The following is a 22,133-nucleotide window of genomic DNA, read 5'->3' on the forward strand; positions in this document are numbered from 1 at the left end:
AGGCATTACCTGTAATATATTACAATTCTAAGAAATCATGGTTTAATCAAACAATATTTACGGACTGGTTTGAAAACCACTTTTGCAAAGAAGTCAGAGAATTCCAGATCAACAAATGTGGAATAAAGGGCAGTGAGGCTAAGGCATTGTTGCTGCTAGATAATGCTCCTGCTCATCCCATTAGCAAGTTAATTTCAAGGGATGGCAGAATAAAATGCATGGCACTTCCACCAAACACAACATCCTTGATCCAGCCCATGGACCAAGGTGTTTTCCTTGCTGCTAAACGTATGTACCAAACAGCAATGCTTGAAGATGTTTTAGTTGTTTTACCTAGCGAGGAAGATGAGTTGACAGGAAAGGATACAAGGGCTCAAAGAACACTAGAAAATCTAAAAAAGTACACAATCAGGGAAGCAATATTCCACTGGGCTAGGCTTTGGAATAAAGTGAAAGAAACCACACTAACAAATTCATGGAAGAAACTTAACAGAGGCCTAGATGTGAAGCAGCAGTATCTGATAGTGAATTCGAAGGTTTTGAAAATGAAGCCAATGATTTTGAAGGGTTTGAAGAAACGATCCGAACAATGTTGCTCCAAGCTGGTCAGGGTGTACAAGTGAATGATATCAATGAATGGTTAGAAAATGATTACGATCCTGGTTATGAATTGTTAACTGAAGAACAGATTGCGCAAAGTGTTCTCGGAAATGACTCTGATGACTCTGATGATGACTCGGACGATGTTGGTGAGGCTCTGCCTAGAGGTGTCGGATATCAGAAAAGATTGGAACAAGTTGAGGAACTCATTGATATTCAATAAAAAGTAAACATGAGGTTATTGGAAATTTTTATGTACATCTTACAGCCTTAAAGCAATGTCTCAGAACGTTAGCCAGAGAAAATCAGATTCAGACAAAAAGATAAATTCATGATTTCAACGGTTCGTGAAAAATCTTCGTCGACAAGCGATGCTGCACCCGTCGATGCTGAATTACCATTGACAAGTCGTGCAGCATCCGCCAGCAATGAATGCTCTGCAAGCGATGCTGCACCCGCCGATGCTGAATTCCCATCGACAAGACGTGGAGCATCCGCCAGCAATGAATGCTCTGCAAGCGATGCTGCACCCGCCGATGCTGAATTCCCATCGACAAGACGTGGAACATCCGCCAGCAATGAATGCTCTACAAGCCATGCTGCACCCGCCGATGCTGAATTCCCATCGACAAGTCGTGGAACATCCGCCAGCAACGAATGCTCTACAAGCCATGTTGCACCCGCCGATGCTGAATTCCCACCAACAAGTCGTGACAAGTCATCCACTAACGATATAAAATATGATTGAAAGGCATATAAATTAGTGTAAAAAGTGTTGATAGAGTACAGTATTGTAAGTGTTAATGATTAATTAAGCCTAGACAAAAAGATACTGTACAGTGTAAATATACAGTAGAAATAATTGTCAATAGTGAAGTAGAATTAGAACTCATGTGAATTAGTAGTAAGGCTAGCTGTTGTGTGAAGTGAGTGCCTGAAAATAAGTGTACATACAGTATGTACCCTGTATACAATATAAACAATATAAAACAAGCGCTGCAGAGGATGACGTAATCATCACAGCTTCGTAATCTTCAGCTTCATTAAAAGTAAGTCAATTTACCAATTTTATTATAGTATTACAAGATATTAATTGTTTTTTTTCAACAAAAGCTACATATTAGTCTCTGCAAATGTATATTCTATCGTCAGCAGAGAAAAGGTGAGCTCAAAATATTTCGTCTTGGCTAGCTCTCAGTGACAAGGCTCGATCGCCATTGTTATGGCATGGCCGCCACAGCCTGTGTCGTAACATTAAAAATACATTACCTGCACTGTTCAGGGTAAATCAAAACACATCTCTAAAATTTTATTAAGACAATATTAACTCACTGATTGATACATGAAATATTTTGCAATACAAAGGAATGAATCAATTTTTTCCCACCCATCTGGACTTGATCAGAGCGTGTTCACACATCATCCATGCAGCAGCCAGCAACTGGCTTAATCGTCGGCCGTGCACTAAATTGGAATGTAATTACACAATAAACTTTATTTAATTTTAGTTATACAGTATAAAATATATCCTACCTGAATGTTACTTGAAAAATTACTCGACCCGACTTAACTTCGGAAATAACGACTAGGGTACAGCCCCATATAGGCCGTTAAATTGAGTGGATACTGTATGGATATAACAGCTCTGTGGATATAAACAAGGACAACCAAGTGATAAAACAATTGGTGAAACATCCGAGGATAAAACAGGAAGAGTCGGCAAAGTCAAGCACCAGGTGTTGACAAGTGACAGACACAGCGTTGTAGTGCGCCTCCACCCAATAAAACAATAAAAATTAATTAATTTTAGTGTTTTTCTTACATATTGCATAAAAAATATTCTGTGCTGAAAAATTATTACTATATTAGGATTTTTTTTTTTTATTTATGAAGAGGCCATTTTCCCATTTTTCCATATACCACTGATATGCTAATGTCAGACGTTGGCATCAGTGTGTATGGAGTTCTGTGGGCCTACCAGGGACCACGAGCCAGAACCTGGGTTAGAGAATTTTGATAAAGAATTCAGGGCAGTTCTTGTTAGAAAACTGTCACCTGAATACCACAAAGAATGCTGCGTGAGGAGCATATTCTATGTTTCCCAACTTTAGAATCACTTAAATATGTGGATGGTGAAATATTAAAGAAATTAATGTTTGTAAGACCAAAGTTTTAATATGCAGCAGTTGTAAGATATCACAAGAATCACATCATTAAACTACATAAAGTGCAAAGACATGCAGCTAAATCGCAACCAAGACAAATAGATCAAAACAAGAGCTACAAGAAGAAGTTAGAGGCATTAAATATGCCAAAGTTATAAAATAGAAGAGAGGTGATATGATCACTACGTACAAAATAGTAACAGGAATCGACACAATTGACAAAGAAAACATTTTGAAAAGTGTAAAGTCAAGAACAAGGACACAAATTCAAACTAAGGAAACAAAGTTGCCAAAGAAACATTAGAAAGCTCACTTTTGCAAAGAGAGTGTTGGACGGTTGGAACAAGTGAGGTGGTGATGGAGGCGAAAACCATCAGTAGTTTCAAAGTGTTATATGACAGCACAGTACTGGGAGACTGGACACCACAAACATAGCTCTCACCCTGTAATTACACTTGGGTAATTACACTTGGATGATTATAATTACCATAAGCATAGCCCTCGTCATGAAATAACACTTAACCCGAAGAAGGCAAAACTCTCACCCTTGTGACACCATTCTGCAATAACTTCAAAATATTTGGGGGAAAAAAATTCCTCTTATTAGGTTTCTTTGCATATGAGGTAATAATTGTTTTCTTTCCATATTCCAAATATGCATACTTGGGTATGGAGAATTTCTAAATAATTACCATTTTTTATTAATATCGGTTTCTGAAATACACACAGTTATATGCTCAATTTACCTCTACACTCGTGTCTGCCGCAGCAACTGCCTCCTCTCACATCTGTAGAGAGATGCCTGCCCCAATCTCAATCTCCCACACAGTTACTCATTTGTTGCCAATGAATTTTAACAAATTGCCAAATTCTCAACTTTTTAACAATATGGCTTTCAAATATATTATTTATCTACAGTATAATCCAGAGTAAACCTGCTGTTGACTTCAGGAGATGACACCCAAAAACATGGCAAGCCAACATGGGACTACTAGAGGAGACCTACCTTACTTTGCGGATACTTTGCGTTGGTTCCGAGGATCAGTGTCCCAGCCTTGGATAAGGCCTCCCGGTTGGTGGTCTGGCTAACCATACTATCAGATGTAGCTGCTCACAGCCTGATGTATGAATCACAGCTTGGTTGATCAGGTATTCTTTGGAGGTGTATCAAGTTCCCCTTTGAGAGAGGCGAGCCAGTTATGCCACTTATGTCGAGAGGTAGTTTTGAGGTGTTGGGCCTTTAATGTTCTTTCTCAGTACATCAACTGCACCTCTGCTTTTCAACAGGCCTATTTTGCACTTCATGCCACGCCTTCTGGTCTTGTGTGGTTTTATTTCCGTGTGTAAATTAGAATTGAGCACAAGGATAACTTAAAATAAAATCATCATAAACAAATAATTACAATACCTTCATAGCCCGAGCAACAGCTTGAGTCTTGAGTACACAGCCCATCAAAGGAACCCGCACTGCCTGGTTGCCATCGAGAGAGATGACACATGGTTCCGTCTCGGGAGTAGCCTCCATGAGAGCAAGCACAGCCTCAGCACCCATACGACAACCCTGCAAATACACCAGAGACCCGTTATGTTTAATGAACAAGTAGCATGAATGTCTAATAATTTAGAATAAGAAATATTATAAATTTAAAGTACAGTGCTGTAGTTTGAAAAACATTATTATACTTGAATGCATCTTGGATAATAAGCAAGAGTGTCAAATATGTTTACCAGACCACACACTAGAAGGTGAAGGGACAACGATGTTTCGGTCCGTCCTGGACCATTCTCAAGTTGATGAGAATGACTTCGACTTGAGAACGGTCCAGGACGGACCGAAACGTCGTCGTTCCTTCACCTTCTAGTGTGTGGTTTGGTCAACATAATTTAGCCACGTTATTGTGACTCATCGCCTGCATTGTCAAATATTTCATCAAACACTTCAGTATCTATTTATTAAAAATCTTAGAAATTTAAAAATGTCTTAAGGTTCTTTAGGCAAATCAAAATTCAACATACTTCCCCATATTTAAAAATATTTGAAATGTCCTTGTACCTATTTTTTAGGTATCCCCTGGTGAGCTGTAACCACCTTCATGGAACAGGCTAGTCACGTGTGGTGCACAAAATAGACCAAGTGAAGAGAGTGGGAGAAATATGCAAACAGCAAGTCCCAATTATGCACTTGAAAATTAGTCTGGAGGAAAGACAAGTTATCAGAAAAACTTAGTGTTACTGAATACAGTATGAACATAATGAAACACACAAGTTAGCCTTTGCAGCAGTTACCTGGAGAGGGTTTCAGTTGTTCTTCTGAAGCCCGGCCTGGGTGGGGTCAGGCTTGACAAATTTACTGTACTTGGTGTTTGGACCTCACAAACACATCAGTACAGATCAAAGTGCAAAAGGTGCAAGCTATTAAATAACTCCGACTATAAAAATAAGAGGTATGAGGAGAGGATGGGAGGAACATGTAAACATGCGACACAAAACAATAAGGGAGTATGCTAACACCACTGCAGGCTAACACCACTGCAGGCTAACACCACATACAATTCCATGATGATAATATAGGGAAACAGGAACACAAGCTTATCTTGTTTAAATAAACTTTCATAATCATACTAATGTAATTACAGTACTTTTTGTATTCAATAAACTTACATGAGAACTAAGGCCACATTGTGTGGGTCTAGTTTTATGTAGATTCACTTTTCCAATACAGCAACAATATCCAAGAGCTGCAGGGAATAAGTCACAATGTGGCCAAAAATAAATAATCCAACCCACACATACAAAATGAAAAGAAAGGAGACTGACAAGTCAAAAAGTGGTTCCCATAATGGCAACAAGAGACTGCACACTCCAAATTCAAAAGGAAGCTATGTTTTATAACCGTTAAGTTTTATGTCAATGCTTTCGACATTCTCAGGGTTATCTTGAGGTTATCTTGAGATGATTTTGGGGCTTAGTGTCCCGCGGCCCGGTCCTCTACCAGGCCTCTACCCCCAGGAAGCAGCCCATGACAGCTGACTAACTCCCAGGTACCTATTTACTGCTAGGTAACAGGGGCATCAGGATGAAAGAAACTCTGCCCATTGTTTCTCGCTGGCACCCGGGATCGAACCCGAGACCACAGGATCACACGCCCAGTGTTCTGTCCGCTCAGCCACCGGCTCCGTTCAGCAATCAAGCAGTGACCAAAAAAAGTAATCAAAATGGATCACCACCTGGGATACCCAGTTATTATTATTATATTATACCTAGTAGTCTCTCCTAAAAGGGAATGTGTTTACCAAGTTTAAAACTTACCAAAAGACGATCAAAGGCAGAGGGAGAACCACCACGCTGAACGTGACCCAGCACGGTTACACGAGTGTCAAAGCCAAGCTTCTCAACAATGACCTGAAATGAACCACTTAATTCAAAACCTAAATTTTGGTGCAAAAAATATATATAATTATGGTCTAAATCTTCATGCCTAATGATAAGCAATACTTAATTAAAGGCAAGGACTAACATTGTTATTTGACATTTTCTAATAAACCAAGTTCCAATACATATTGGAAGCTGGTCTAAGTTCTTGAAAGACTTTGAACTATACATGAATAGTAGTGCATTAGAAAAGTGAGAAGCAAATATTTATGTTAAGGACCCAAATAATTTTAATAAATATTTTGTCATTATTAATTTTATTATTATTAATAATTATTATTATTTGTGTATTTTATGTAAAGATTTACATTGAGTCTTTTTGAACTCGAGTGCTTTATTAAGGTCTGAGTACAGTACATGGTTACGACAAGACTTGCATCTCAATGGCATCTCAATCGAGATTAGCCATTCAGATATATGTATTGTCCTAATCATATATATAAAATAAACAAATCCACAAGGGCCGTGACGAGGATTCGAACCTGCGTCCGAGAGCATCCCAGACGCTGCCTTAATCGACTGAGTTAGCGTCGGGGATGCTCTCGGACGCAGGTTCGAATCCTCGTCACGGCCATTGTGGATTTGTTCATTTGATGCATCACACAATTGTAATTTCTGTGTGTCATATATATAATAATTTATTGTATCAGGGAACAGGAAGGCAGAGTGTATTCATACATGTTAGGCTTATATCAAAGCCTCTTCCCCCCCCCCCCAAGTTGAATTACTGACCCCGCCCAGGATGCAACCCCACAACAAGCTGACTAACTCCCGAGTACCTACTTACCGCTAGGTGAACAGGACATTAAGTGGAAGGAAACATGTCCAACCATTTCAGGACATGGGATTTCAAAAATGAATTTCCCGGGATTCAAACCCAGAATTCTCGATTGTGTGGTGAGAACGAACACGAATATACTACCGGGCCCCATACACTCAGACCTTGACAAAGCGCCCAAGAGTGTGCGAAAGACTCGATACAAATCTCTACATAAAACACAAATTCATAAATGTGGGATTTTATCTTAAATGATTATATCTGAGAAAACATTACAATTACTGTACTTAATACTAATAATGATAATGAGAATATCAGTATATACCTTGTTCCATAAAGTGTTACCTGGGAGGACAGTATATACCCTGTACCATGTTACCTGGGAGGACAGTATATACCCTGTACCATGTTACCTGGGAGGACAGTATATACCCTGTACCATGTTACCTGGGAGGACAGTATACACCCAGTACCATATTACTTGGGAGGACAGTATATACCCTGTCCCATAAAATGTTACCGGGGAGAACAGTATATACCCTGTACCATGTTACCTGGGAGGACAGTATATACCTGTGACAATGTTACCTGGGAGGACAGTATATACCCTGTACCATAAAATGTTACCTGGGAGGACAGTATATGGCCTGTACCATGAAATGTTACCTTGGAGGACAGTATATACCCTGTACCATGTTACCTGGTGTAACACTATAAAAGTGTTTGGTTTAGTTGTATTTAATACATACATAGAGTACATGAGTCACAGACAGGGATTTGAGAAGGCGCCAGCTTGGTCGACCTGAGTTTCACACCTCTAAGAGTTAATCACCCCAAGTGACCTGAGGTCAGATCATGCGAATTTCACCTTACTTCTACTAATCTTATAATTGGAGCCTGGTAGCCTTCAAACATGCCGACGTTTAAGGAGTGGCTTGGTAGAGAGCCGGAGGCTATCTACTTGTGGGCGGAGTTAGCTACTAGGTTCCCCAATATATACTCGGAGAGCTATCGATTCGAGAGCATTAACAGAACAGCAGCCAGCAGAGGAGAGGAGACGGCCTAACAGGGAGGCTGTCGGCCGGCAGGGCGAGACAGTCTCTGTCCACTACAGACCCCCCCCCCTATCCAGCTATAGGCAGACACTTGGTGAGTTGAACATTAAGGTGACTTGGTCGTGTTTTACAAGTGTTGTGTGATGATCAGGGGCAGTCAGTTGTAGTGTTCTCAGATTCTTGGAGGATGACTCACTTTACCTATATATATCTTGAACATGCCTTAAAGTATGATACTTAGTATGTAAAATATAATTGAATTTATTATTTAAATTGTCTTTGTTCCCTAGAGAGTTGAGGTGAGGTGAGAAAGCCTCTGTGATTACTGGTTTCATGATTTAATGAGTACATGATAAAGATGGGACATACTAATAATGACCTCTTGATAACATCTTTTGTGAATATTGTGATACAGACAAGTTCCATTCCTTGTCTTGTAGGTAATGGTCTTGAATGGATGGTGGCAGCATTTCGTCTTCTCCTATCTACTCTTCTACTTCTACTATCTACTCTTCTACTTCTACCTATCTATTCCTCTCCCTCCACCCCTCTCTAAACTCTCACTTTCAACTAATGACCCTCCTCGCTCCTCCCACCTCTCTACCCCTCACCCTAAACCCTCACTAATTACTTCACTATTCATTTCTTTCCTTTCGTTTTCTCTTATACGTTTGTGGCAGTGAAATGTATTCTAGAGTTCTCTCTAGAGTTTCGGGTAGCTGGTCAAGTTACGGTGTCTTGTAGTCTTAGCACCTAGGTAGTCAAATACCTAGGTTACAAGGTGTTGAACGAGAGAGGTTGCCTTAGGAACTCTGGAGGTGCTCTAGAATAGTTAGCTAACTGGGGACGGGATAACGGACTAGAGAGAGCTGTTTTCCCCGGCCTCGTTAGTTAACTGGGGGTGGAATAATGGACAAGATAGAGCTATTTCCCCCACCCCCCGTTACACTGGGAGGGCAGTATACACCCTGTACCATGTTACCTGGGAGGACAGTATACACCCTGTACCATAAAATGTTACCTGGGAGGACAGTATACACCCTGTACCATAAAATGTTTGCCTGGAGCATAGCATTCTGTAGAGCAAACCGATCAACACAGGATAGACTTACCTTACGAACTCCCTCAGCAGTGATGGGTTCATTCTGCTGATCAATTGCTCCTTCAGCAACTATAATAATATTCAGACGTTGCCCCATAGACCTTTCCTGAAAACGATACAATTGTCAGCATAATTTATCAACCTATGCCTATGACAAATTGGTGCAAAAAACAAAATTCCTCATACAGTATCAACACTAGAGTATATATTTTCTGATTATTAAATATGACCGAAAAAGTAAGATTAATAATTCTAACATGAATTTTCTCAACATTTTTTATATTTCTTTTCACTGTCGATAGTAATTGAAAAATCAGTTCTCCAAAATTCATTTTTATTTCTATTCTGACGCAACACTTGAACGTGTTTCGTAATAATTTATTACATTTTCAAAGACTTTAGTTTACACACACACACACAACTATAACCTGCAAACACTAAACATATTTATTACTATGCTATAATTCAAACGGCTTTTCATTTTATATACCTGCATTTGGGTGAGGTGATATGTTACAACAGTTTTGGATGAGGTGAAAAACTTTCAACACAAACTTTCAACTTTGTGTTGAAAGTTTGTTTTCACCTCATCCAAAACTGTTGTAACATATCACCTCACCCAAATGCAGGTATATAAAATGAAAAGCCGTTTGAATTATAGCATAGTAAGAAATCTGTTTAGTGTTTGCAGGTTATAGTTTGTGTGTGTAAACTAAAGTCTTTGAAAATGTAATAAATTATTACGAAACACGTTCAAGTGTTGCGTCAGAATAGAAATAAAAATGAATTTTGGAGAACTGATTTTTCAATTACCATCGACAGTGAAAAGAAACATAAGAGAAAATTTGTGTTAGAATTATTAATCTTACTTTTTCGGTCATATTTAATAATATATGTCTACAGGAATGACTGCTACCAAAATATACTAATTTTCTAATTATTTATATGATTTTCTGTAAGTAAATAGACATTTACTGGAATGAGAGCAAATACACTAACTAAAAGAAGTGGCAAAGAAATCATATGAAGATCAGCCTTGTTTATACTTAAAAATATTTAGCCAAAAAGAAAACTATCTAGTAGAAGCATACATGCATGCCATACAGGCTATAAAGCAAAAAACTTTAACACTCTCTGGACCTCTAAAAATTTGCCTAACTTTAAGGACTAAATATTTCTCAGATTAAACAAAAAGTCTAGACCTGTGGCAACCACAGCACTAATCACGATACTAATCACAAACCCTGGTAGGGAGACTAGGGTGAGAATATCTTCCAAAGCTTTATGCCTCACTAGCACCTCAAGGTAACCTCACTAAAGACAAGATTAGCCTCTCTAAATTCTGCATCCATAGCCTTGTCTCTATTTTCCTATCTTCTGGGATAATGGCTCTCCACTCAACGAATAGGAAGGATGGTACGGATAATGAATGACTGATCATCTGTCAACTTCTGAAGGCAAAATACAACTGTATCCAAAGGAGAGGCTTTAAGGCTAGTTAAAGCTAATTATACACACCTGCACCAGAGTCAATTAGCCTGCACCACAGAGTCAATAAGCCCCTGCAGAATTCAACTGGTGCTAAGAGTATTAGAGAACATTCCATTCTACACCAAGAGACTTTGGAGTTTGTATGTAAAGTTCCTTTCTGAGCGTAACTCTTGGTCACTCCTGATCCCTTCTTTGTATTCCGTATTTGCTTGTGCACATAGTATCTCTAATTACTTTAGTTACAGGATGAGAGCTACACTCGTGACGTCCCAACTTCCCAGTACTCTTTTGATGTGTAACACTTTGAAACAACTGACAATTTTGGCCTCCACCACCTTCTCACTTAGCTTGTTCCAACTGTCTACCACTCTGTTTGCAAAAGAAAACTTCCTAATGTACTTTTGGCATCTTTGTTGCCTTATCTGTGCCATCTTGTTCTTGATGTTGCTGATTTCAAGAATTCCTCTGGAATTCCTAACAGGAATTTGGTCAATTCCTGTTAGTATGTTTTTAGTGGTGATCATATCACCTCTTTCTTGTATCTTCTTGTTTTGGCATGTTTAATACCTCTACTCTCTCCTTGTAACTCTTCTTTCAGTTCCTGAAGCCATTTTATAGCATGCCTTTGCACCTTTTCCAGTTTATTTGTGCTTCTTGAGATTTGGCCACCATACAACTGCTGCATATTCTAATTTCATTAGATAATGTATAATTTTATACATTTTAATTTTCACATTCTAATTTCAGTATACAACTGAAACAGGTTGCCAGACATCAGAGGCAAATAATACGGCTAGCTTTAAACAGAAGAGATGGAGGTGTGTGTGTTGGGAGGGGGAGAGTGGGAAGGGGTTGGCTCAATATGAGCACTGCCCATGGCAAACTCAAAATCCTAATATAATTCTTCTTTTAACCATTATCTGGAATATTGGCCTTATTTTCTTTAATTTGTAGCACTATTCTGCTACTTTGCAACACATTTTTCCTACAAGTGTTGGGTTCTGAGTCAGTATGTCACAGTTCCAAGTATAGTCCATGCTCTTTTCTGCCCTCCTTTTTCTTTGGAAAATGTGTGGTCAGAGGGTGTTGGAGGAGCAGCAACCATGATTATTTTTCCTCTAAAGGGTTAATGCTGAATACTATTACTTAAATGACTACCATGTAGGAACCTCTTCCCCCCCCCGTGGTTTCTCCATCACTCAATCTTGCCTCCCATATTACAGCTCGGCCAAGCACTATCAATAACAGTCCTTCCCAAATGCTGTTAAAACCCTGTCTGTTCTTTCACTATTATGCTGGACTTCCCAGGTACAGAGAAGCTTCAGGCAGCCCCATCTTTGACTAATGTAACATTCAAGACAAAGATCATGCCACTGGCAACGGTTACCAGGATTGCAGAGCTGCATGCGCAGCTCATTGGTCTGGAGGTTAATGTCTTTTGGGAGGAGAATTGGGCATGCAACATGCCCAAAGCAAAATCCAACTTCTGTGAAAAAAATGCACTTGTGGTGATGTTCCTTTGATAGATTTTTTGCCTATAAGGGCTTTTAACAACGATCTTACTGGAAAAATGTTATCTGCAACTATCTATGTTTCCCAATGTTGACAGATTTATTCATCCAAATTTTAAATTCCTGGCTAAGTAGCATATAAGAAACCAGCATGTCTTCTAAGTAACATTTCAAATCAGCTCGAACAATCTACTTTCAGAGTTTTACAATCAGCTGCTGCTTTAGGCATTGGGCAAGGTCCTGCTGCTCACATGAACAGGACTGGACACGATCAAGGCATGTCGACACATTACCCTGGTGTAGTGGAGGGCCCTTAACACATCCCCACAAAGTTATACTGGGGCAAGGAAGGTGTTGAGGGGGGTCTATCCAGCCTGGAATAACCTACAGAAGGTCAATTCAGCTATAATCAAAACCTTTCAATCACTACCGAACATCAAGGTAACCAGTAAGGAGAGTCAAGTTGTTGCAAGATGGCCCACTAGGTCAGTAAATCCAGTCACCCCACACATGACCCATCACTCTTCCTCAGAGATCATCTTCCTACGCCACTGTACCCTGCTGCCTTGTCCTAATTCTCCCAGATGCTTCGCAGTGTAGTTAAGTTAGCAAGCCACACATTTATGCCTGCACTCACATCCTGGGGAACTGTGCCTGATTTCAGGCCTTCTCCACTATAACATTAAGCTAACTTCAAACAACGTGTTGGTGTTGTATCTAACTATGCTGGAAATGTGTTACACTTGGGCTGGTGTCTTCCAGATGACTATCTTTGGGTGTTGGATTACATGCTTTCAGAACAGTCAATTATCTTTATACCAAGTTTTGAAGTGTGAATTTCATTATTATGATTCTTGATAAAGGCTTCATAGGGATAATCCATGTTCATCCTTGCATCTATTCTGTTCTTGGTAGTAAGTCAAACTCCCAAAAACCTACACTTCAGTCTGCAAACTTTGTTAATGATGTTGACCAGACCACACACTAAAAGGAGAAGGGACGACGACGTTTCGGTCCGTCCTGGACCATTCTGAAGTCGATTGTGCATACATAGCCTGAATTCCGGGTTCGAATCCCAGGAATTCCATTTCTGGAATCCCTTGTCCAGAAATGGTTGGACATGTTTGTTAATTATGTTTGCACCATTCCACCCCCCCCTTCCCCAATTAACAACCAGCATACCCTCCTCCCCACCCCCCATACACACACCACCCCACTATACAAAGCATTATATAAATACTGGGAAGATCGGACACCACGAGCATAGCTTTCATCCTGTAACTACACTTGTGTAATTACATAATCACCCTATAAGAAAGGAGGTTGGGCTGACTGCACTTACAGTCCCACAAGACACACTTCGATGAAAAAAAAAATTAAGACAGAAAAATGAGAGCAGTAATTTGAGGCAAATGTATCAGACTAGAGAATGTCACTAGTGGAGTACCACAAGGTTCACTCCCTACACCAATAAATGTTCATTGTTTATATAAACTATCTACCAGAGGGGGATGCACAGTCACAAATATGTTTGAAGATGCTGTTACTAGGGAAAGTAAAAGACTGAAGACTACCATACCTTTCAAAATTACCTTCACAAAATAAGTGAATGAAATAACACATGGCAGTTTGAATTCAATGTAAATAATTGCCCCGTAATGAAATATGTAATAGGGAAAAGAAACTAGACAACAGAACCTATAAATTATGTGAAAAGATAAAAAAAACTCTTACAGAAAGGATCACAGGATCTTGTGAGGGAAGTCTGCACTATGCTAGCAAAATATATTTAAATATATGAATGGAGAAATACTAAAGAAACTACACTCTTGTGAGATCTAAATTGGAATATGCAGCAGTTGTACGATGGTGTCTATCTCAAGAACCACATCACTAAATTAGAACGGATGAAGACAAACTACTAAATAGTTTTCAGAAAAAAAAAAAAAAAAAAAAAACAGCAGTAAGGAGAGGGTAGAGGCATTAAATATGCCAAAGCTGGAAGATCCATCCTCTAACTATACTTTGGAAATTACACTTGGGAATTATGCTGACATTATCATAGATACGGAATAAGCAGTATATTTGGGTCATGAAAATTTTTATAACAGTTCCAGAGAAGACTACCTGATATCTCACTGCTTTGAATAAACACCTAGTCACAAATATTAAGTAAGAACAGCCCCCCCCTTTTCCAAGTCAAACAATGGCACTACCTTGCTCAACACTTATTAAATTAATTAACGTGATATTAAGATTACAAAATTAAACTAATGCAATCATAAATGCAAACTGTAACTTCAGAGACATGTTAGTCGGATGCCCGAGAAGCTTTTAACGAAAGGGTGTACAAGGGTGAAATAAGGGGGTCATATGGAAGAGGAAGAACACCAGTATCATGGAAGGGAAGAGTGGAATAGTACTGAAAAAGGGTGAGAGGAGGGTTCAGACCTTGGCATGTATGGTAACAGAACCTCCTGGAGAAACATCTACTGTGGCCACCCTCTGCTGGGAAGTTAACATGAGGAAGCAAGGACAGTGGGTAATAATACAAGTTAAAACCAAAACTCTTGGGCAGTAAAACTGCAAGCCACACACACGCACAAGCATACGTTTTCATATTACCGATTCCAACTTTTGGCACAGATGATCCGGCCAGTCATGACTAGGCGGAGACTCGGGAATAAACAAGTAGTCTGCTTCACAGGATAGGCCAGCAGACACACTCAAATAGCTAAGGAGTTAAGGGCATTTGTATTTCGAAGTGAAATTTATTGTGTATGGTTGAGCCAATCCATATATTAAGTTTTTTGGAGGGTGCCAAGTTATTCATTAAGCATTCATTTGTTAATTTAAAATGTGATGGATAAATTTGTGTGTGTGTTGTGTTAGCAAGAAAGAAATTAAGGAGGGAGTGGAAAAAGAAATCATAGAAACTAAAATTTGTTGTCAGCAAATATGGTTCATATAAAATTAACCTCCCCTGAAAATAAAGAAATAATAGTGAGTGTCCTGTTGCGTTTGGCGCTATAAAGTCACATGCAAGTGCAATAGTTCCATTCTAGTCATCTACCTATCCACACATCACACCACGAAAGTCTACACTTATCCAGGCACATAACCACTAATCAATATAGAAAATGAAAAAAGAAATGATTAATACGAACTAATGCTAAGTAGCAACCATCACCCTCGCAGGCAACGTAGCAATGTCTAGCAAAGTGATGAAGGTGCAGGCCTGAAAAGCAAACAAATTATAAAACAAGAGGAAATCAATCTTGCCTGCTGCAGCTTATTACACAGCTTATCCCGCCAGTTCTCAGGAGGGGGACACTCGGGCATGAAAACAAAGTCTGCCTCGGAGGTCAGAGCGGCTACAAGAGCCAGATACCTGGAAAACAAATCTTATTAAAATATATTTAAATATTGAGTGTATGGAGTATCCATTTGCATACATTCACACTGATAATATCTTAAACATCCATTTACCTATTTATACTCTGATGCCTCTTTCTCCCTTCAAACTATCTTTATTGGGCGACAACTTGCAAAACTTTTCCCCCAACATCTAAGCTTGTGTGCGCTATACAGATTAAGGAAGCCAGAAAAAAAAAAAAAAACTTCACATGTCCAATATGATGTTTTAATCATATAAGCCAACTATCACTAGAAAATAATTAGGCCATATGATGGGATTGAGCCAGCCCCACTACTTGCAAAAGTGACCTTTCTAATGTTCTCTTTTGGCAGCTTTGTTTGCTTAGTTTGAACCTACGTACTCTTGTACTTTAAGTTCCAGTTTTCAAAACTGCTTTCTCAATTTTGTCGATTCATGTTACTATTTTATATGTAGTGATCATTACTTCTTTCTTCTATCTTTGGTTTAAAGCCAAAACCTCTCTTCACAGTTTTTGTTTTTCAGTTCCAGAAACCATTTAGTTTCATGTCTTTGCACTTATTCCAGTTTAATGATATGCTTCTTGAGATATGAAAATTGAATACGAGTATGTAACTTTCTTGAATATGCAACCATACAACTGTTGCATATTCAATTTTGGTCTCACAAAGGTCATAAGCAGTTTATTTAATATTTCACCATCCATGTAATGTATTTAAAAGCAATTCTAAAGTTTGAATGCATAGCATATGCTCCTTGCACAATGTTCTTTATGTGATCCTCAGGTGACAGTTCAATTTTTATCCAGAACCATCCCTAGATCTATTTCTTGATCAGAATTTTTTAAGGCTTTTTCACATAACTTGCAAGTTGTGTGAAGCCTATTTGCTCCTACTCCATATTCCATAATGCAAATTTATTCACGTTAAATTAAATTTGCAAAGTATTGCTTGATACACTTATTTTGTCCAGGTCTTCTTCAAAGGAATAATAATTGTCAAAGTTTGTCTTCCCTAGTAGCATCATGACCACCTAGTAGCTTAGCATTTAGGTGGTGATACATCTAGGCTTAGCATCATCAGCAAATGTGTTCGCATAATTTCGTATTGCTTCTGGTAGATGGTTTAAATAGACAATGAACAATACTGGTGCTAGAACTGAACCCTGTGGTACTCCACTGGTAATAATTCTCCTGTTTGATTACTGCCCTCAATTTTGTCAATTTTTATTTTTTTTTATCCAAGTCAGAAGTCTCCTCCAGCATGTTCCAGTTTCCAGAACAACCTTTCATGTGTGAGATGTCACCTGTTTCTAGGCCAACATTTTGTAATATACTGCAACAAGAGCTTATAACACGTCTTTATTTGAAAAATGTCTCAAATTCCCTCAAATTTCTTACAAGTTCAGTAACTGTAATTTATATAAATAAATAAGGTACAGTACACACAGAAATCACAATAGCGTGATACATCAAATGAACAAGGGTTCGAATTCTCATCACGGCCCTTGTGGATTTGTTCATACAAGGTACAGGTTTTGGCAATTAATTTCTGTATCTTCCCAAAACCACTAACAGTATTTTAGGTGACCTCTTGCAGTTTCATTTACTTTTATATCATCATCATTTACTCCTGGTACACCCAGCCTACTTATCACATTGTACCTTCAAGCACATTCTCCCAGTCAAATCACCCAATGTTGTCACGTCTTATCTTACTACTCTCACGCTACATAAAAATATTTTGAATGTCAATGTCATCACAGAGCATACAGAATCACCATAGCCACCTTCATCCCTGAACAAACATGAATTTCACACACAAGAACCAAGCACTGTGCCACAAGAAGTCATTCATCACCCATTATTCATTAAATGTGTCTTCCGTACCTCGTCTCACCTTATAACTCTGATAACCATTATTAGTTTCTTCAATGTATTACATCGGTCATCATTCTTATTTTTCAAATTTGAAATTCTTGAAAACAATAAATTGTGTTTATACAAAACATGTGAACATTTTTGTGGCTCAGTGCACTCCTAAGACGACGAGACGAAGAAGACGAGAGAGATGTCAAATAATATACACCTGGAAGATACTGGAGGGCCAAGTACCAAATCTACACAGTAAAATAACATCGTACTGGAGTGAACGACATGGAAGAAAATGTAGAATAGAACCAATGAAGAGCAGAGGTGCCATAGGCACAATCAGAGAACACTGTATAAACATCAGAGGTCCGCGGTTGTTCAACGTCCTCCCAGCAAGCATAAGAAATATTGCCGGAACAACCGTGGACATTTTCAAGAGGAAACTAGATTTATTCCTCCAAGGAGTGCCGGACCAACCGGGCTGTGGTGGGTATGTGGGCCTGCGGGCCGCTCCAAGCAACCGTCTGGTGGACCAAACTCTCACAAGTCGAGCCTGGCCTCGGGCCGGGCTTGGGGAGAAGAAGAACTCCCAGAACCCCATCAACCAGGTATCAACCAGGTAAGGTTGCCATGTGATCACAGCATTTAACACCACACTGTTAGCTAAGAAGGAATACTGTCACAAATGATTTTCAGACAAAATTATTCCAGCAAAAACTAAGAAAAACATAGTTGTTCAGGGTATAAAGAGAACTAAAAGTCTAAACTTGTACATAAAACTGTTTCAAACCATGATTATTTAACATGTATCTGAATTTATCATCATATACATTATACATGTTATAATGGTGAGGGTCACACAATGGTCAGGAGGGTCACTGTAAACTAGACATACGGCTCATCTCATCAAGACTTAAAATTCTGAACTAGCCGAGGATGTTCATCCAGACCACTCATCATAAGCCAAATGTAACACATACAAGGGAGCAAAAACTCAAGCCACTGTGAATGACAGAAAACAGATGCTTTGTCACTCATAGGTGAAAGCCCAACCACTTGGGCTGGACGGTAGAGGGACGGTCTCGCTTTATGCAGGTCGGCGTTCAATGCCCAACCGTCCAAGTGGTTGGGCACTATTTCTTTCCCCCTATCCTATCCCAAATCCTTATCCTGAACCCTTCCAAGTGCTATATAGTTGTAATAGCTTGGCACTTTCTCCTGGTAATTCCCTTCCTCACCTACAGGTTTAAAAATCCATAAAATCTCCTACCCACTGAAGTCATAAAGGCATAATTCTCAAACACGGGGAGGAGAGGGGGGACCTTTGACAAGCCACTGGCTTCCTGTCCCAATAGAGGCCAGTAGAGATGGTGGCTTTCAGTTAAAATCTGATAAATGTTGCAAAAACACTGATAGCAAAGCACAATGTGAATTTAACTCCCATGACTGATATGCCTATAAAACATATTTCACATCTTCTCACAAAGGGGCAGATTTCACTTACCCGCAGTGTCGACCCATGACCTCTAGGATGAAGCATCTCTGATGTGAATATGCAGTTGAAGCAATGGCATCCACCGCTTCAATGATCCTATGAAGGGCAGAGTCGGTGCCAATGGTCATGTCAGTTCCACAGAAGTCATTGTCAATAGACCCAACCATACCCACAATGTTGAGGTGAGAATAAGCCTCTTTCTCCTCTTCTGTGATGTCTCCTGCAAACAAAATTTAGGTTCTGAAGTTCAATCCCTCAATAGTACATTGCATTTGCATATCCACTGCCTGGCTAATAAATGATTAGTCTCCCCTTGACTCCTCCCCTATTTTATCTTCTACAAAGGTTGTATTTTTGTGGACTACACATTTTGTATATACAATCAAATAGTTTTACAAACTCTCATTCATTGACAAACAGCTGGAAACTTCATTTATAGAAAACATTCTTTAGGGGGGGAAAAAAATAAAAAGGACTCTTGAGAACTTTAAGATTGCTGGCTATACCTCATAGGAGGCAGTGACAGGCGGAGCCAAGAAGGAAAGGTAGTTTCAATAAACCTGTACATTCCCAACCTATAGAGGATGTCCGCTTGTCATGTCTATTCTTCTGGTAATTAAGTTCATGTATTTATAAATCTCAGAACGTCTATTCTGGTATGCACAATGGGTAGATCTCAATAGTAGGGTGCTTCCTCATCAAAAATGACAATCTTGATACTATTGCAACATAATTGTGCAAGACCTCAACAACTCAAGGTGGGAACCTGGAAAAACTCTCAGCAGTTCTATACCTGTACTTTTCCAGCTCATAGTTTAGGTGCTGCCTTGGATCCTCTTATAACTGACCCACCTGCATGTATACTTTATTCTGGACCCCTTTGACATACTGGCTCATCAAACCATCAGGCTGTCTTCACTACTCTGACTATTCTGATGAAGGTGAAAAATAAACTTGCACCACCTGGCTTTGGTACAAGAACCATGTAACACCACTCCACTGGAATGGAAAGCCCTTCACAAGGGTAATGCTAGAAGTTAAACATCGTCCCAAATTACATACTGGATCCATAGCAGCAGTACATTTTCACTAGCAGTATGTGAGATCAAACCTTCTGATCAGCCATTGTTCACCTGTCTTTGCAGGGTGGCAGCTAAAGTTACAAACAACTCTGGAGATATAAAAGGTGTCATCTTGCTTACAACAGGAACATTCTCAGATGAGCTTATCAAATGAAAAGTTCAAGAATGATCTTTTCTCCAATGGTAATCAGAAACAAGAAAACATGAATGAGAAGTTGGATTAAAGTTAAAGATTGGCAGGGATATGTATCACACACACTACCATCCCTAAATTAAGAAGATGGGACTTCTGTATTGCATACAGCAATCAGGTAAAAGCTGACCTACAACCAGACCACTTTGCTACCAAAATGCAGTTTTATGATCCAAAACAGCCTTCATAGCTTGTTTCAAGAATTGTCAAAGTTGTCAGCAGTAGCTATTAAACCAAAAATAGTTTGCCATCTGATAAGGTCAGCCCGAGATTATTACACAGCTGTGCAGACTCGCTTGCTTCACCTCTCACTTGTCTCGAACAATTTTGTTTAGCTTGAGGCATTTGGCTCTCCTTATGAAAGAAGGCTAATGTAGGTTTATTTCAAAGAAGGAAGATCCATTCAGTGGTGGGTAACTACAGACCAATATCCTGGCAATATCCAATATTACTGGCAAAATTCTTACAACCTCTTAACACATGACAGCAGTCTGTAATTGAATGCTGTGTAGATAAAAATATAATTTCAGAAAAAGTCATTCTGTTGCCATTTTTTTTTAACCTACCCACTAAGTGACATCAGTCACTGATGTCACAGATGATCCAAGATCATCTGTATTCCTGCACTGAACATTACATGCGCTTTGACAGGGTTCGATACCACAGACTGCTGGATAAGCTTCAAGAACAGACTACAAGTAGTCTTCAATGGAGAAAAGGTGAAAGCTACTCAATTGGATCCAGTGTACCACAGGGTAGTGTCAAATGTCTACTTGATGATCTGAACCTCTAGTCTATGTTAATGACTAGAGAAAAGGCAGACTGCTACAATGCTCATAATCACTAATTGAATAAATTTCTTCCTAAGGTAGATTGCTTATGGGTCAGGCAGGAGTTGCTGTTATTGACACTGAGTCACACTGTGAGGCTGTGTTTGATCTGGATCCTGCTCCGAGTTGAGGTATCGGCTCTCAGCTACCTCCCGAGAGGCAAGCTGAGAAATGACTTTCCTGGTAAGCACAGCTGCTTCTGCTGCTCTATCCTAGAATGGGAGATTTTTTCCCAATAACTTGATATGAATCATTTCAGAGTTAATTCTCGACTTCCTGAACAGAGCTTTAGATAACTCCTGCCTCATCCTGCAATGGGGGGAGGGTTAGGCAGGAGGGTTTGGCAGCTCCATATCCAGATTCCCCATTGGCCTTTGGGTTTTAGTTGCTAATTCAAGACTTAGTCCCAGCTCGCTGATGTTGGTGCCACAACCACCAACAAAACCAGGAAGAGCAGCAGCAGCAGCACCACCACCACAAGGCTTCTCACAAGTGGCAAGGACCAGACATTAAATTCCTCCTCTCACAATAACAAAGATCTGACTCGACAGCCAAAGCAAGAGCCTACAGAGCATGATGTGAGCTCATAAATAAGCTGCCACATTATAATCCATAAGTGGCAGAATGGCTCAATTAAGATCTACCAGTGGCAAAACTTCCCACTTTAGAATGGAAACAAATTTTGGACCTAACAAGAGACAAAATAAAACGTAAAGAGATACAATCAAATCTGCCCATAGTAGGAAAACAACATGTCAAGGATCTGGGAATAATAATGTCTGACAACCTAACGTTTAGGGAGCATTACTAAGCAAATACAGCGCCAGCCATAAAGATGATAGGATGGATTATGAGAACCTTCAAATACAGGAATCCCACCACACTGCCCCCGCTATTCAAATTCCTGGTGGTGTCCAACCTTGAGTACTGCTCAATACTCCCTCTCTCCTTCAGAGTAGGAGAGATTGCCAAAACAGAGGGAATATAGTGAACATATACAGCACACAGACCCAATAAAGCACAAATTATTAGGATTATTTAAAAATGAATTCTGGAAAGGAGACGAGTGTGTCATCACATAAAATATACAGTACATGGAAAAGAGCCAGAGCTCAACCCCTGCAAGCACAAC

General features: G+C 39.4%; 1 protein-coding gene across 13 annotated transcripts in view; it reads right to left on the reverse strand.

Moving 5' to 3' along the window:
* The window catches only part of Pfk (ATP-dependent 6-phosphofructokinase), a 165,685-nt gene that overhangs the window by 77,580 nt on the left and 65,972 nt on the right, over positions 1-22,133 (reverse strand). For 7 of the 13 annotated variants that reach the window (XM_045764814.2, XM_045764812.2, XM_045764811.2 and 4 more), the window contains 5 exons: positions 18,906-19,116; positions 14,760-14,868; positions 9,143-9,238; positions 6,075-6,167; positions 4,174-4,326 (listed from right to left, as the gene is read on the reverse strand). In XM_045764814.2, the coding sequence (XP_045620770.1) occupies positions 4,174-4,326; positions 6,075-6,167; positions 9,143-9,238; positions 14,760-14,868; positions 18,906-19,116 (662 nt within the window). Of the gene's footprint in view, positions 1-4,173; positions 4,327-6,074; positions 6,168-9,142; positions 9,239-14,759; positions 14,869-15,416; positions 15,526-18,905; positions 19,117-22,133 lie in introns of all 13 variants that reach the window. The other 6 variants (XM_069337696.1, XM_069337695.1, XM_045764813.2 and 3 more) reach the window with 1 other exon arrangement.

Source organism: Procambarus clarkii, chromosome 38, assembly GCF_040958095.1.
Source record: "Procambarus clarkii isolate CNS0578487 chromosome 38, FALCON_Pclarkii_2.0, whole genome shotgun sequence".
NCBI lineage: Eukaryota > Metazoa > Arthropoda > Malacostraca > Decapoda > Cambaridae > Procambarus > Procambarus clarkii.